Source organism: Heterodontus francisci, chromosome 13, assembly GCF_036365525.1.
Source record: "Heterodontus francisci isolate sHetFra1 chromosome 13, sHetFra1.hap1, whole genome shotgun sequence".
Taxonomy (NCBI): Eukaryota; Metazoa; Chordata; class Chondrichthyes; order Heterodontiformes; family Heterodontidae; genus Heterodontus; species Heterodontus francisci.
Genome location: NC_090383.1, coordinates 42,462,812 through 42,479,159, shown reverse-complemented (window position 1 = coordinate 42,479,159; position 16,348 = coordinate 42,462,812). Strand labels below are relative to the sequence as shown.

Genomic DNA, 16,348 nt, shown 5'->3' with positions numbered 1-16,348 from the left:
GGACTTATCTACCTTAATGCTTTGCAAGACACCCGACACCACCTCCTTTTTGATAATGAGGTGACTGATCTACACTCCCTTCCCTAGGCTCATCATCCACCAAGTCCTTCTCTTTGGTGAGTACTGATGCAAAGTACTCATTTAGTACCTCGCCCATTTCCTCTGGCTCCACACATAGATTCCCTTCTCTGTCCTTCAGTGGGCCAACCCTTTTCCTGGTTACCCTCTTGCTCTTTATATATATATAAAAAGCCTTGGGATTATCCTTAATCCTGTTTGCCGATGACTTTTCATGACCCTTTTAGCCCTCCTGACTCCTTGCTTAAGTTCCTTCCTACTGTCTTTATATTCCTCAAGGGATTCGTCTGTTCCTAGCCTTCCAGCCCTGAACGAATGCTTCCTTTTTCTTTTTGATCACGCTCACAATATCCCGCGTTATCTCAGGTTCCCGAAACTTGCAAAACTTAACCTCCTTCCTCACAGGAACATGCTGGTCCTGGATTCTAATCAACTGACATTTGAAAGACTCCCACATGTCAGATGTTGATTTACCCTCAAACAGCCGCCCCCAATTTAAATTCTTCAGTTCCTGCCTAATATTGTTATCATTAGCCTTCCCCCAATTTAGCACCTTCACCCGAAGGATACTCTTATCCTTATCCACAAGTACCTTAAAACTTATGGAATTATGGTCACTGTTGGCGAAATGCTCCCCTACTGAAACTTCGACCACCTGGCCGGGCTCATTCCCCAATGCCAGGTCCACTACGGCCCCATCCCTCGTTGGACTATCTACATATTGTTTCAAGAAGCCCTCCTGGATGCTCCTTACAAATTCTGCCCCATCCAAGCCCCTAGCACTAAGTGAGTCCCAGTGAATATAGGGGAAGTTAAAATCACCCTGTTACCTTTACATCTTTCCAAAATCTGTCTACATATCTGCTCCTCTACATCCCGCTGGCTGTTGGGAGGCCTGTAGTAAACCCCCAACGTCGTGACTGCACCCTTCCAATTCCTGAGCTCCACCCATAGTAATTTCTGAAAGCCCTGCACAAATTGAATACTGCATGTGAATATCCTGCAGTGACCTTGAGCTATATAAACTTAATATCTTCTGTGCTTTGCAGCTACTGAAGTGATCTGGAATTTCTACTGATCGCTCTACTCAGGTGTATGGCTGAATTCCATTCATTGTTCATCTCCACTTTCACTGTCTACTGCCCCAGTCACACTAAAGCTTGAGTTAGTGTAAAGCCATCTTCTGCACCGTTGTGATGCAAGGCAAGAAGTATAACTCTGGCATCTTCCTTCAATGTGCGGTTTGGCATTGCTTACAATTATCTGGAAGGCTGTCCTGCACCACCAGCGTTGTGCATCAGCTACAGTGCAGCTATCCTGTGAGCTCTCTGTAGTCGCTATAAACTGGGCTTCTGAGGCTGATGGCCCATTACTCTACATGTGTGAATATGTACATTAGAGTGTTGCCTTTCTCCAAGCCAGTGCAATAGTTATGATCAGCGTGCATTGCTGTTAAATGAAGCTGTCACTGCACCAATTGATGCAGTATAACAGGAGCCAGAAGTGTTTATCACTGCGATATGCAGCTGTCCACTGGACCTGCTGCATTGTCATGGGGGCTGTTACCAAACTTTTAAGCCTGATTTGGGGATGATGTCACAGAACTTTAGACTTGTTACTGTCGAGGTACAACACTAGCCTCATTACTTTTACACCTTAGCAAAATCTGGTGCAATTTTTATGTTGCATAATTTTTGGACTCTTTGAAGTTGAAAACCACATTATTAATCAGTTTGCATTAAAATTGAGATCTGCACTGCAACCAATGATTATTTTAGTTTTGGAATCATTATAATGTGTATGACCATTTTAAAATCTACCATGAACCAAGATATTTAAAAACAAGCATACTAAGGCACCACCTTTGCTAAAATTAATAAGGCAGATTTTCCTCTTTTGTACTTGGAGGTAAATAATTGTCTGAAAGAAAATTGGGTAGGGAGTATCACATGCTCCTAATGGAATGTATGTTGTTAAGAAAACACTACATGCCAAATGAGGAATACTAATGTCATTGTTTGGAAACTTACATTAAACTTTTAATGGGAAAAAAATCCTGTAGTAACTTAAAAAAAAAACTAGCAACCATCTGAAATACCAGGCGATTGAACTGAAGACAAAAGTCGAACAAGAAGCCCAGCCAGGACAATGGCTTGCTCTGAGTGATTGAGTTACCTAAAATGCCTTCATTATCACTGCAGTCAAGGCAATCCTCACATATTGACTTACCCCTCCAAGTGTAAATTGACATTCTGGGGCATGTGGAACCTTGAATTTTATTAGAAGGTTCCAGAAAACCTGAAGCAACCGTGTGACTGCCTGTCCATTTACACAGACGAAGAGACGAGCAGTAACTGAGTGGGCAACAGCAGAGAAGGGTGCAGGCTTCCCTTTTCCTCTCTCTCCTCCCCCCCCCCCACCCCAAGAAAATATCAAGTTTGAAAACCGTGTGCGACTGGAGTCCCTACAAGCCTGCAGACTGCTACAGCCAGTGACCAGGGGAAGAGAGCCAACTACAGTTCCGTCTTCCGGAAAACCTTGAGCACAGCAAGCTAGCCAAGGTGCACTTTGACCAGCGGGGACTTCAAGAATACAGCTTCAGCCGAGGACTACTGGATCGTCCGCTTCACGGACTGTGTATTTAAATTCCATTTATTCTGGCCTTTAATCTAACCGCAACATCTATTTTTCCCCTCTAATGCATTTGTGCGTGTGTGTAAGATTCACGTGTGAATGTGTAGCATATTTTTTAGTATTTTTTGAATCGGGGTTAGAGTGCTAGGTATAATAAACTTACCTCTTTCTTGTTTAAACTCAAGAAAACCTGTCCGATTGGTTCTTTCATGATCACAGTAAAGGTAAAACACTTCTGGAGGTGGTAAACACAACCGAGGTTTAAAAAGGAATAAACCCTATTGCAGTCAAATAAGAGGAAGGGAAAGAGGGGGCAACTGTGACCCCCATTTAAGTTAAAAGACAGCAAATTGGTCAGGCTGCATAACTGGCATACAATCCTCCCTGCCAGGTTTTGCTCACTGCTTCATTCAGGTGATTGTATGTCACAGCACAAGGTTTTAGTTTAGATAGGCATCAAGATCGGCGCAGGCTTGGAGGGCCGAGTGGCCTGTTCCTGTGCTGTACTGTTCTTTTTATGTTCAAGTTCCTGGATTGTCAATATCTCCTTAAATGTTTGCTTTTCGTTAATTTATATACCTACTGATTTGTGCACATCACTTACCAAGGCATCAGAACGTGCCATCAAGTATATTTATCTATACTGCTTTGCATTAAAGTTGACACATATTCACAGAACACCTTTTACATAAGCAAGCTACAAATAGGCAGAAGCAGGACATTGAGAACATGAAGCTCTGTAAGACCAATTATCAGCTTTCTGGTAAGTCTCATGAAGTCATATTCTGAGAGTGCAATTTTATTCATTACATACACAAAATTATACGAAATTGCCATTACGCAACCAGTTTGCTTCAGTAACAGTGCTATAATTACATGATCATTTGTCAATAAAATTTCAGACTTTTTTTTGTCTTCGACCACTAATTTTCAGACCTTTTGGTCTTTGGCCACTCTCACTCATAGTCTAAAAAGGTGTAGAGCAGTTTTAATCAACATCTTTACAGAGTACTTAAGGTCTTGGCATATACAGTGCTATCTTAAATTTTTGCTTTCCATTACAGGAAGACAATGGAGTGAAATTGGTTGATCCTCTAGGAGAAATGCTTGCACCTGCATGGGAAGCATATGCCACACAGTTAGCAAATGCTGAAGAGCAGGATCTAAAATCTGTCTTGACTAATATTCTTGACAAAGAGTCTGTGAATCTGCAAGAAATGGCTCGGGTAGTTCTTGGCAGAGACACACGGTATGTGTTGTGGTTTTGTGATACAGATATAGCTGGAATCATTTGAGCATCCATTTATTTCTCAGTTTTTGGTTGAGAGGAAGGTCTTGTTCAGTAAACTGGTGCTCGATTGTTTTCAATTTTGTTTGTTCTGTGTGTATAGCATGCCGTTAGTTTTCTTTTAATATACAGGATTATTAGAATGTATTAAACAAGAAGGAGACTTCAGTACTGATTTGTTCTGCACTTCCTGTTAATTTTGTAGTGTTGTCTGTTGTTCATCATGAAAATTTCTGAAATTAGAACTTAAATATTTAGTTCATAGTGTTGTCCTATTTTAGCACTGAAACAGGGAATTTACCAAATTCAGAGTGTGACCTGAACCAGGTATTTGCACATGTACTACTTCAATCTTTTGAAAAGCAGACTGGGCAAACATTTGGTGACATGAATCATTGAGCTATGGACATTAGAAGTAGGTGTAGACCATACGGCCCGTCGAGCCTGCTCCGTCCATCAATATAATCATGGCTGATCTTGGGCTTCAACTCTCCTTTTCCATCTGTTCCCCATATCCCTTGATTCCCTGAGACCAAAAATCTGTATCTCGGCCTTATGTTCAATGGTAGCATATCCACAACCCTCTGGGATAGAGAATTCCAAAGATTCACAACCTTTTGAGTGAAGACATTTCTCCTAATCTCAGTCCTAAATGATCAGCCCCGTATCCTGAAACTGTGCCCCCTTGTTCTCGTGGAAACAACATCTCAGTATCTACCCTGTCGAGCCCTTTCATAATCTTGAATGTTTCCGTGAGATCACCTCTAATTCTTATAAACTCCAGAGAATTTAGACCCACTTTACTCAGCTTTTCATCGTAGGACAGCCCTCTAATTCCAGGCACCAATCTGGTGAACCTTTGCTGCACTGCTTCCAATGTAAATATCCTTCCTTAAATATGGAGACCAAAATTGCACACAGTATTCCAGGCGTGGTCTCACCAAAGCCCTGTACAATTGTAGCAAGACTTCTTTATTATTGTAATCCAATCCCCATGCCATAGAGGCCAACATGCCATTTTCTTTCCTAATTGCTTGCTGTACCTGTATGCTAACTTTTTGTGTTCCTTGTATGAGTACAGCCAAGTGTCTCTGAAAATCAGCATTCAGCGGTTTCACACCTTTTAAAAAATATTCTGCTCTTCTATTCTTAGGACCAAAGTGAATAATTTCACACTTCCCCACATTATACTCCATCTGCCACCTTATTGCCCACTCACCTAACTTGTCTATATCTCTTGGCAGTCTGTTCGTGTCCTTTTCACAGCTTACATTCCCACTTTTTTTATTCGTTTCATGTGATGTGGGCATTGCTGGCAAGGCCTGCATTTGTATTTCAGAGGGCAGTGAAGAGTCGACCACATAGCTGTGGGTCTGGAGTCACGTGTAGGCCAGACCAGGTAAGGATGACAGATTAGAGGACATTAGTGAACCAGATTGGTTTTATGACAATCATGGCACCATTACTGAGAAGAGCTTTCAATTCCGAATTTTTTAATTTATTAATTGAATTTAAATTCCACCAGCTGCTATGGTCTCTGGATTACTAGTTCAGTGACATTACCATTACGTCACCATCTCCTTGAGCTTTGTATCATCACAAACTTGGATACATTGCAATCTGCCTCTTCATCTAAGTCATTTTAATATAAATAATAAATAGCTGAGGCCACAGCACCGATCCTTGAGGCACTTCACTGGTCACAGCCTGTCAAAGAAAAAAAAGAACAGCACAGGAACAGGCCATTTGGCCCTCCAAGCCTGCACCGATCTTGATGTCTGTCTAAACTAAATCCTTCTGCACTTACGGGGACCGTATCCTTCTATTCCCATCCAATTTGAAAATGTCCCATTTATCCCTACTCTCTGCTTCCTGTCCATTAACCAGTCTTCTATCCATGTTAATATATCACCCCAACTCCATGAGCCCTAATCTTGTGGATTAACCTTTTGTGTGGCACCTTTATCGACTGTCTTTTGGAAATCCAAGTATGTATGCTCCATCTACTGGTTCCCCTTTACCTACCCTACTAGTTACATCCTCGCGACAGAGCTGGCGAGGGCTTCCCACCCCCCCCCCCCTCCCCCTGTGCGCGACAGAGCCTGTGAGGGCGTGCCCCTCCCCTTGTGCGCGACAGAGCCGGTGAGGGCATGCCCCTCATCTGCATGACAGAGCCTGCAAAGGCTTTCCCCCCCGCAATGGGGGTGTGCAAGGGTGCCCCCAATGCCGCCCCCCCTTCAACCTCTGGCTTGGTTGGAGTAGCATGGTCGGAGGGTGAATTATGTACCTGCATGAATTTTTGGGCTTTTTGTTTGACTGAAGAATCTGATTCTGGGTTGGACATGTATTGAATTCTCTTCTGACAATGCATTATTCTGTGAACAATTAAGTTACATTTTTTGGGCTCATTTTGCAACTCAATCATGAGGTGAGCTGTAAAAAGCTTTAAATTACCAACATATACATAGTACATCTTCCTGCTGGGTGTTACGAATGCTATTTAAATGTATAACACACTGCATTTTTATTTGTTTGTGTGTCTATGTTCAGACCCTGTAATTTTGTGCTCTATATTTCTTTCATTTTCAGACCAAGTAGCCTAAAGCTTTCGCAGGCTGTTGTTGATGGTGTGTGCGCCTCAGGTGGAAGTTACCAACGTATGTACCACAGTTAGGAATTTAGCTGTACTTTCTGAAAATGATCTTGTAATCCGCCTTTAGTTGTGTAAGAACAAGAAAAATATTGTATACATATGTGTTCATTGGGGTACTGAACTCATTTTTGGGCCTCTGGCCCTGTATAGTGACTTGAAGGTACAAACACTTGTGTATGGCTAACATAATGTTGACACACTTAAAGGGAGTGGTTGATACACTGTTGTCGTCAGGATTTGATGAGGGTATCCCAACCAGTTCTGACTCCTGCCATTTGAAATTCAGTATAAAATGTTCAACCAATCAAACCATTATTGCTAGTGTGTTTAAAGTCCTTTCTAACAAGCAACTTGGATCACATTGTACTATCTCTAATTTCACATGGCAGGGACCTCTGGCATTGGCATTGTGATCCTGTATCAGTTACAAAATGATGGTGAAATCGAGAGGATCATATTACTGAGCTGCTAATATTAGTTTTATGATTCTCTTTGTTGTAGACTATGGCCTTTTAAGCACCCCACAGCTGCATTATATGGTCTGCTGTTGGAATACCATGGAGCAATATGGGACTGCAACAGTTGAAGGATATTATCAAAAACTTTCTCGTGCTTTTATTGCCCTGACTAAGCAGGTAACTTTATCATCGATAGGAAAGATAGATTGTTTAGAAAAATAATATTGATATTGTATAGACTATCCTGTTGGAGATTTCAAATAAAAGCTGAACTCACCATGTGATGTATTAGGCAGGCAGGATTACCCTTTAGGCAACAATCATGCCAGTGCCAAAAAGATTTAGTCACTGCAAATTGATCATTGCTGAATCTGTGCTGTTCCCAAATGACTAAATTTGTGTCTGTGGTTTTCTGATCAATAGCAATGTGTTTTGATTTACGGTAACAATGCTCAACTCCAAAGAACATGACCTATGTTGGCCAGATATAATCGACATGTTAAATAGTGTTAGTGTGTTTAGAACAAAGGCTTTTGTTACACTGTGCTACCAATCTAAGCCTGATTCAGAGCTATAAGATGCCTGTTCTAATACCCGGCTGCTAATCATACCCTACTGTCAGGCACAAATATTGTTGCGCGTGCACATTTTTTTAAGTTTTCAGAATGTAAATTCATTTTCTTGATATTAAGAGACACTACAGCAAGTTTATGAAGTGCCCAGGAGGTTCAACATGCTGTGGATGTGCCCACCTAAGGGGTGAGAGACAGTATTTCTTGAGGGACACTTAACCACTGCGTTGCAAAATCAGATAGGGAATATAACTCTGGACTTGCACAAAAATAGTCACTTTATGCTGCTGTGAAGCAGAAAACAGTTTTTAATGATGTAGAAGTTATAGTATGGCTGCTCCCAAAGACCTCTTGAAGAAATATATAAAAATTTGAAGTTTCCATGAATCTTAACATATTTCTGGCTATCTGGCTTGATTGTATAATTGTCTGCTGGATGGCATCAGACCTGGTCTTGAGAACTTGTGGCGCTGTCTATAAATCTGGTACCTGTGTGTCCAAAATTAAGCAACACTGAACTAATTGTTAAACTTTTAAACAAACTGTAGTTAGGAGATTATGCCTAGAAAAAGACGTGCATAATAACCAATTGTTCTACTGGCACCAGTATTCCATGATTTTGGTCATTCAGTATTTTATTGAAATGTAGAACAGACACACTATCAGAAAAATATTGAACTGTATGTCAGATAGATCAGTCATAAACTAAATGGTACTTGTATTTGAAACTATTGATGATATTCCTCCCTCTTTTATGATCCTTTTTCCTTATATCTTCCAATTCTTGCATATGTTCCCTGACAGGTAATCTTGTCTCACTGTGCCCTTCATCTCTCCTCCTAATTTCAAGGTATTAGACTAGTTTGTGCCCATGTACTAACAAATCCTTATTAACTATCTGATATAGGCTTTCAAATGTTCGTTTAGATACATTGTGATTCCTTTGATTTCTGGGCTACGCTTCATTTTCTCACTTATTTCCATCTCCACATTATTTTTTTTATTTGTATGGCGTGTTACGACCAGGTGAGAAAGGTTTTTAGGGGTCCCTCTCGGCCTTCACCTTGTCTTACCGTAACACAGTTTAATTTTTAAAACACCGTGTTTTTAACTTCCCCTTGGTGAATCCTTGTTTACCGCTTTCCAATTATAAGGCAAAGAAACCAGCACAAAAAGGCTTTCTCAGGTTTAAAGAAGAAAAGTTGAAGTTTATTTATTTAGAGATACAGCACTGAAACCGGCCCTTTGGCCCACCGAGTCTGTGCCGACCAACAACCACCCATTTATACTAATCCTTCATTAATCCCATATTCCCTATCACATCCCACCATTCTCCTACCACCTACCTACACTAGGGGCAATTTACAATGGCCAATTTATCTATCAACCTGCAAGTCTTTGGCTGTGGGAGAAAACGGGAGCACCCGGCGGAAACCCACGCGATTACAGGGAGAACTTGCAAACTCCGCACAGGCAGTACCCAGAATTGAACCTGGGTCGCTGGAGCTGTGAGGCTGCGGTGCTAACCACTGTGCTGCCCTAATTAAACTTAAACCTAAACTCTAATTCGGTTAAAGCCTAGGATACACGACGCACCCACACGATATGCATACGCGATATTCACATGCAGATAGAGACAGAAAGGAGCAGAAGAAAAATGAAGTGGAAAAGTTTGAGGCAATATCTGAAGAGTTGTTACGGTTTTTAGAGCTCAGTGTCGAGTCCTTGACTGCAGGCAGATCTTACTTTTTCTTGGGGCCCAGTATTCTTCTTGAACCTTGTTCGTGGTAGGAGACTTTTCTCTCTTGGGGTTCATGTGACCTCAGTGGATTCAGCAGCTGGTGAGAAAGAGATGGGAGCAGACAGGAAAGAGATCTTCTCAGTCCAGGAGCAAACAGACTTTTCTGCCCAAATTGTTGGTACAAATTCAAAAAACTCAGGTTGCCCACCAGGTTAATCATGACTAGATGGTTTGACTATGCCAGTTTGTGTATTCGGCCATCTTAGCAGTCAACCTGAAATGTTAGCTCCCCCACCTTCAACGTCTGGTGATCAAAAGTCCATTGTGGGTTGAATGTCAGGGTCTGGCTGCAAATGTCTTTTCCAGCCACAGCGGATCTGTTTAACAAGTCATCTTCACTCCAGTAACAGTTTAAAATTAATAATAAAAGCAAAATACTGCGGATGCTGGAAATCTGAAACAAAAACAAGAAATGCTGGAATCACTCAGCAGGTCTGGCAGCATCTGTGGAAAGAGAAGCAGAGTTTAAAATTAATGTTCATGACAAAATTAATGTGCCTCATTCTTGGTAGGTGGGGGCCTAGCATGACAGGGGGATGTGGGCGTTGCTGGCATGGCCAGCATTTATTGCTTACCCCTAATTGCCCTTGAGAAGGTGGTGGTGAGCTATCGTCTTGAACTGCTGTAGTCCTTAGGGTGTAGGTACTGTTAGGAAGGGAGTTCCAGGACTTTGACCCAGTGACAGTGAAGGAACGACGATATGGGTGGTGCAGTGGTTAGCTCCGCAGTCTCACAGCTCCAGCGACCCGGGTTCAATTCTGGGTACTGCCTGTGTGGAGTTTGCAAGTTCTCCCTAAGTCTGCGTGGGTTTTCGCCGGGTGCTCCGGTTTCCTCCCAGAGCCAAAGACTTGCAGGTTGATAAGTAAATTGGCCATTATAAATTGCCCCTAGTATAGGTAGGTGGCAGGGGGATATAGGGAAGGTGGGGATGTGGTAGGAATATGGGATTAGTGCAGGATTAGTATAAATGGGTGGTTGTTGGTCGGCACAGACTTGGTGGGTTGAAGGGCCTGTTTCAGTGCTGTATCTCTAAATAAATAAATAAATAGTTCCAAGTCAGGATGGTGTGTGGCTTTGAGGGGAACTTGCAGGTGATGGTGCTCCCATGCATCAGGTGTCCTTGTCCTTCTAGGTGGTAGAGGTCGCTGGTTTGCAAGATGGTGTCGAAGGAGCCTTGGTGAGTTGCTGCAGTGCAGCTTGTAGATGGTACACACTGCTGCCACTGTGTGTCAGTGGTGGAGGGAGTGAATGTTGAAGGTGGTGGATGGGGTGCCAGTTAAGCGTGCTGCTTTGTCCTGGATGGTGTCGAGCTTCTTGAGTAGTGTTGGAGCTGCACCCATCCAGGCAAGTGGAGAGTATTCCATCACACTCCTGACTTGTGCCTTGCACATGATCGACAGGCACTCAGGAGACAGGAGGTGAGTTACTCGTCACAGAATTCCCAGCCTCTGACCTGTTGCAGCCACAGCATTTATGTGGCTGGTCCTGTTCAGTTTCTGGTCAATGGTGACCCCCCAGGGTGTTTGTTAGTGGGGGATTCAGCGATGGTAAATGCCTTTGAATGACATGGAAATGTCAATGGTGATGGCTAGATTCTCTCTTGTTGGAGATGGTCATTGCCTGGCACTTGTGTGGTGCGAATGTTACTTGCCACTTATCAGCCCAAGCCTCGATGTTGTCCAGGTCTTGCTGCATATGGACATGGGCTGCCTCCGTACTGAGGAGTCCCGAATGGTGCTGAACATCGAACATCCCCACTTCTGACCTTATGATGGAGGGAAGGTCATTGATGAAGCAGCTGAAGATGGGAGGGGCCTAGGACACTACTCTGAAGAACTCCTGCAGTGATGTCCTGGGACTGAGATGATTGACCTCCAACAACATAGCCATCTTTCTTTGTGCTAAATATGACTCCAGCAAACGGAGAGTTTCCCCAATTTGTTTGACTCCAGTTTTGCCAGGGCTCCTTGATGCCATACTTGGTCAAATGCTGCCTTGATGTCAAGAGCAGTCACTGTCAACTCACCTGTAGAGTTCAGCTCTTTTTTTGTCCTTGTTTGGACCAAGGCTGTAATGAAATCAGGAACTGAGTGGCCCTGGCGGAACCCAAACTGAGTGCATTGAGCACGTTATTGCCGAGCAAGTGCAGCATGATAGCAGTGTTGATGACCCTTTCCATCGCTTTGCTGGCGATCAGGAGTAGACTGATAGGATGGTAATTGGCCGGATTGGATTTGTCCTGCTCTTTGTGCACAGATTTTCCACATTGCTGGGTAGATGCCAATGTTGTAGCTGTATTAGAACAGCTTGGCTAGGGTTACTGCTAGTTCTGGAGCACAAGTCTTGAGTACTATTGCCAGAATGCTTTCAGGGCCCATAGCCTTTGCAGTATCCAGTGCCTTCATTCGTTTCTTGATATCACGTGGAGTGAATCGAATTGGCTGAAGACTGGCATCTGTGATGAATTAGAATTAGAACGTTACAGCGCAGTACAGGCCCTTCGGCCCTCGATGTTGCGCCGACCTGTGAAACCATCTGACCGACACTATTCCATTTTCATCCGTATGTCTATCCAATGATCACTTAAATGCCCTTAAAGTTGGCGAGTCTACTACTGTTGCAGGCAGGGCGTTCCACGCCCCTACTACTCTCTGAGTAAAGAAACTACCTCTGACATCTGTCCTATATCTATCACCCCTCAACTTAAAGCTATGTCCCCTCGTGTTTGCCATCACCATCCGAGGAAAAAGACTCTCACTATCCACCCTATCTAACCCTCTGATTATCTTATATGTCTCTATTAAATCACCCTTCCTCCTCCTTCTCTCCAACGAAAACAACCTCAAGTCCCTCAGCCTTTCCTCGTAAGACCTTCCCTCCATACCAGGCAACATGTTAGTAAATCTCCTCTGCACCCTTTCCAAAGCTTCCACATCCTTCCTATAATGCGGTGACCAGAACTGCACGCAATACTCCAGGTGCGGCCTCACCAGAGTTTTGTACAGCTGCAGCTTGACGTCGTGGCTCCGAAACTCGATCCCCCTACTAATAAAAGCTAACACACCATATGCCTTCTTAATAGCCCTATTAACCTGGGTAGCAACTTTCAGGGATTTATGTACCTGGACACCAAGATCTCTCTGTTCATCTACACTACCAAGAATCTTCCCATTAGCCCAGTACTCTGCATTCCTGTTACTCCTTCCAAAGTGAATCACCTCACACTTTTCCGCATTAAACTCCATTTGCCATCTCTCAGCCCAGCTCTGCAGCCTATCTATGTCCCTCTGTACCCTACAACATCCTTCGGCACTATCCACAACTCCACTGACCTTCGTGTCATCCGCAAATTTACTAACCCAGCCTTCTACACCCTCTTCCAGGTCATTTATAAAAATGACAAACAGCAGTGGCCCCAAAACAGATCCTTGCGGTACACCACTAGTAACTAAACTCCAGGATGAACATTTGCCATCAACCACCACCCTCTGTCTTCTTTCAGCTAGCCAATTTCTGATCCAAAGCTCTAAATCACCTTCAACCCCATACTTCCGTATTTTCTGCAATAGCCTACCGTGGGGAACCTTATCAAACGCCTTACTGAAATCCATATACACCACATCCACTGCTTTACCCTCATCCACCTGTTTGGTCACCTTCTCGAAAAACTCCATAAGGTTTGTGAGGCACGACCTACCCTTCACAAAACCGTGCTGACTATCTCTAATGAACTTATTCTTTTCAAGATGATTATAAATCCCGTCTCATAACCTTTTCCAACATTTTACCCACAACCGAAGTAAGGCTCACAGGTCTATAATTACCAGGGCTGTCTCTACTCCCCTTCTTGAACAAGGGGACAACATTTGCTATCCTCCAGTCTTCCGGCACTATTCCTGTCGACAATGACGACATAAAGATCAAGGACAAAGGCTCTGCAATCTCCTCCCTGGCTTCCCAGAGAATCCTAGGATAAATCCCATCTGGCCCAGGGGACTTATCTATTTTCACACTTTCCAAAATTGCTAACACCTCCTCCTTGTGAACCTCAATCCCATCTAGCCTAGTAGCCTGAATCTCAGTATTCTCCTCGACAACATTTTCTTTCTCTACTGTAAATACTGACGAAAAATATTCATTTAACGCTTCCCCCTATCTCCTCTGATTCCACACACAACTTCCCACTACTATCCTTGATTGGCCCTAATCTAACTCTAGTCATTCTTTTATTCCTGATATACCTATAGAAAGCCTTAGGGTTTTCCTTGATCCTTTCCGCCAATGACTTCTCGTGTCCTCTCCCTTTAGATCCTTCCTGGCTAGCTTGTAACTCTCAAGCGCCCTAACTGAGCCTTCACGTCTCATCCTAACAGAAGCCGCCTTCCTCCTCTTGACAAGCGCTTCAACCTCTTTAGTAAACCACGGCTCCCTCGCTCGACAACTTCCTCCCTGCCTCACAGGTACATACTTATCAAGGACACGCAGTAGCTGCTCCTTGAATAAACTCCACATTTTGATTGTGCCCATCCCCTGCAGTTTCCTTCCCCATCCTACGCATCCTAAATCTTGCCTAATCGCATCATAATTTCCTTTCCCCCAGCTATAATTCTTGCCCTGCGGTACATACCTGTCCCTGCCCATCGCTAAGGTAAACCTAACCGAATTGTGATCACTATCACCAAAGTGCTCACCTACATCTAAATCTAACACCTGGCTGGGTTCATTACCCAGTACCAAATCCAATGTGGCATCGCCCCTGGTTGGCCTGTCTACATACTGTGTCCGAAAACCCTCCTGCACACACTGGACAAAAACTGACCCATCTAAAGTACTCGAACTATAGTATTTCCAGTCAATATTTGGAAAGTCCCCCATAACAACTACCCTGTTACTCTCGCTCCTGTCGAGAATCATCCTCGCTATCCTTTCCTCTACATCTCTGGAACTATTCGGAGGTCTATAGAAGACTCCCAACAGGGTGACCTCTCCTCTCCTGTTTCTAACCTCGGCCCATACTACCTCAGTAGACGAGTCCTCAAACGTCCTTTCTGCCGCTGTAATACTCTCCTTGATTAACAATGCCACCAACCCCCCCCCTCTTTTACCATCTTCTCTGTTCTTACTGAAACATCTAAATCCCGGAACCTGCAACATCCATTCCTGGCCCTGCTCTACCCATGTCTCCGAAATGGCCACAACATCGAGATCACAGGTACCAACCCATGCTGCAAGCTCACCCACCTTATTCCGGAGGCTCCTGGCGTTGAAGTAGACACACTTTAAACCAAGATGCTGGGGCCTCGGGAAGAAGCCAAGATGGATCATCCACTCAGCACTTCTGGCTGAAGATGGATGCAAATGTTTCAGCCTTATCTTTTGCACTGATGTGCTGGGCTCCCCCATCATTGAGGATGGGGATTTTTGTGGAGCCTCCTGCTCCTGTTGGTTAATTGTCCAATGCCTTTCACGACTGGATGTGGCAGGACTGCAGAGCTTAGATCTGATCCGTTGGTTGTGGGATCGCTTAGCCCTGTCTAATGCATGCTGTCTCTGCTGTTTAGCATGCAAGTAGTCCTGTGTTGTCGCTTCGCCAGGCTGACACCTCATTTTTAGGTCTTGCCTCTTAATTGAACCAGGGTTGGTCCCCCGACTTGGTGGTGGTAGAGTGGGGGATATGCCGGGCCATGAAGTTACAGATAGTGGTTGAATACAATTCTGCTGCTGCTGATGGCCAACGGCGCCTCATTGAAGCCCAGTTTTGAGTTGCTAGATCTGTTTGAAATCTATTCCATTTAGCACGGTGGTAGGGCCACACAACACGATGGAGGTTACCCTCAGTGTGAAGACAGGACTCCACAAGGACTGTGCGGTGGTCACTCCTACCAATACTGTCATTCATCAGCGATAGGTAGATTGGTGAGGACGAGGTCAAGTATATTTTTCCCTCTTGTTGGTTTCCTCACCACCTACTGCTAGCAGCTACATCCTTTAGGACTTGGCCCGCTAGGTCAGTAGCGGTACTACTAAGTCACTCTTGGTGATGGACGTTTAAATCCCCCACCCAGAGTACATTCTGTGCCCTTTCTACTCTCAGTGCTTCTTCTAGTTGGTGTTCAACATGGAGAAGCACTGATTCATCAGCTGAAGAGTGGGTGGGGGGGGTGTGGGTGGTGGCTGTTGGTGGTCATCAGCAGGAGGTTCCGTTGCACATGTTTGAACTGATGACATGAGACTTGATGGGGACGAGAGTCAATGTTGGAGACTCGCAGGGTAGCTCCCTCCCAACGATATACCACCGTGCCGCTACCTCTGGTGAGTCTGTCCTGCTGGTGGGGCAGGACATACCAGGGATGATGATGGCGGTGTCTAGGACATTGTAAGGTATGATTCCGAGAGCATGACTATGTCAGGCTTTGCTTGACTAGTCTGTGGGGCAGCTCTCCCAATTTTGGCACAAGCCCCGGATGTTGTAAGGAGGACTTTTTCCGGTGCCTAGGTCAATGCTGGGTGATCTGTCCGGTTTCATTCTTCTTCTTAGACTTTGTAGCGGGTTTGATACAAGTGAGTGGCTTCCTAGGCCATGTCAGAGGGCAGTTAAGTGTGAACCACATTGCTGTAGGTCTGGAGTCACATGCAAGCCAGACCAGGTAAGGTTGGCTGATTTCCTTCCCTCAAGGACATTAGTGAACCAGATGGATTTTATGAGAAAGGACGGTGATTTCATGGTCACCACTGGACCAGCTTTTTAATTCCAGATTTATTAATTGAATTCAAATTCCACTATCTGTTTTGGTGGGATTCGAACCCATGTCCCCAGATCATTAGCCTGGGGCTCTGGGTTACTCGTCTAGTGACATTACCACT

At 44.1% G+C, this 16,348-nt stretch overlaps 1 protein-coding gene across 8 annotated transcripts in view; it reads left to right on the top strand.

Annotated features, from left to right (window-relative positions):
- pgm3 (phosphoglucomutase 3) overlaps positions 1 to 16,348 on the top strand; it is a 134,072-nt gene that overhangs the window by 24,177 nt on the left and 93,547 nt on the right. For all 8 annotated transcript variants that reach the window (XR_010976187.1, XR_010976188.1, XR_010976191.1 and 5 more), the window contains exons 3-5: positions 3,777 to 3,961; positions 6,590 to 6,657; positions 7,155 to 7,288. Coding sequence is in view for 3 of the 8 variants with exons in the window: in XM_068044717.1 (XP_067900818.1) it covers positions 3,777 to 3,961; positions 6,590 to 6,657; positions 7,155 to 7,288 (387 nt within the window). In the remaining 5 variants the exon portion in view is untranslated. The remainder of the gene's footprint in view (positions 1 to 3,776; positions 3,962 to 6,589; positions 6,658 to 7,154; positions 7,289 to 16,348) is intronic.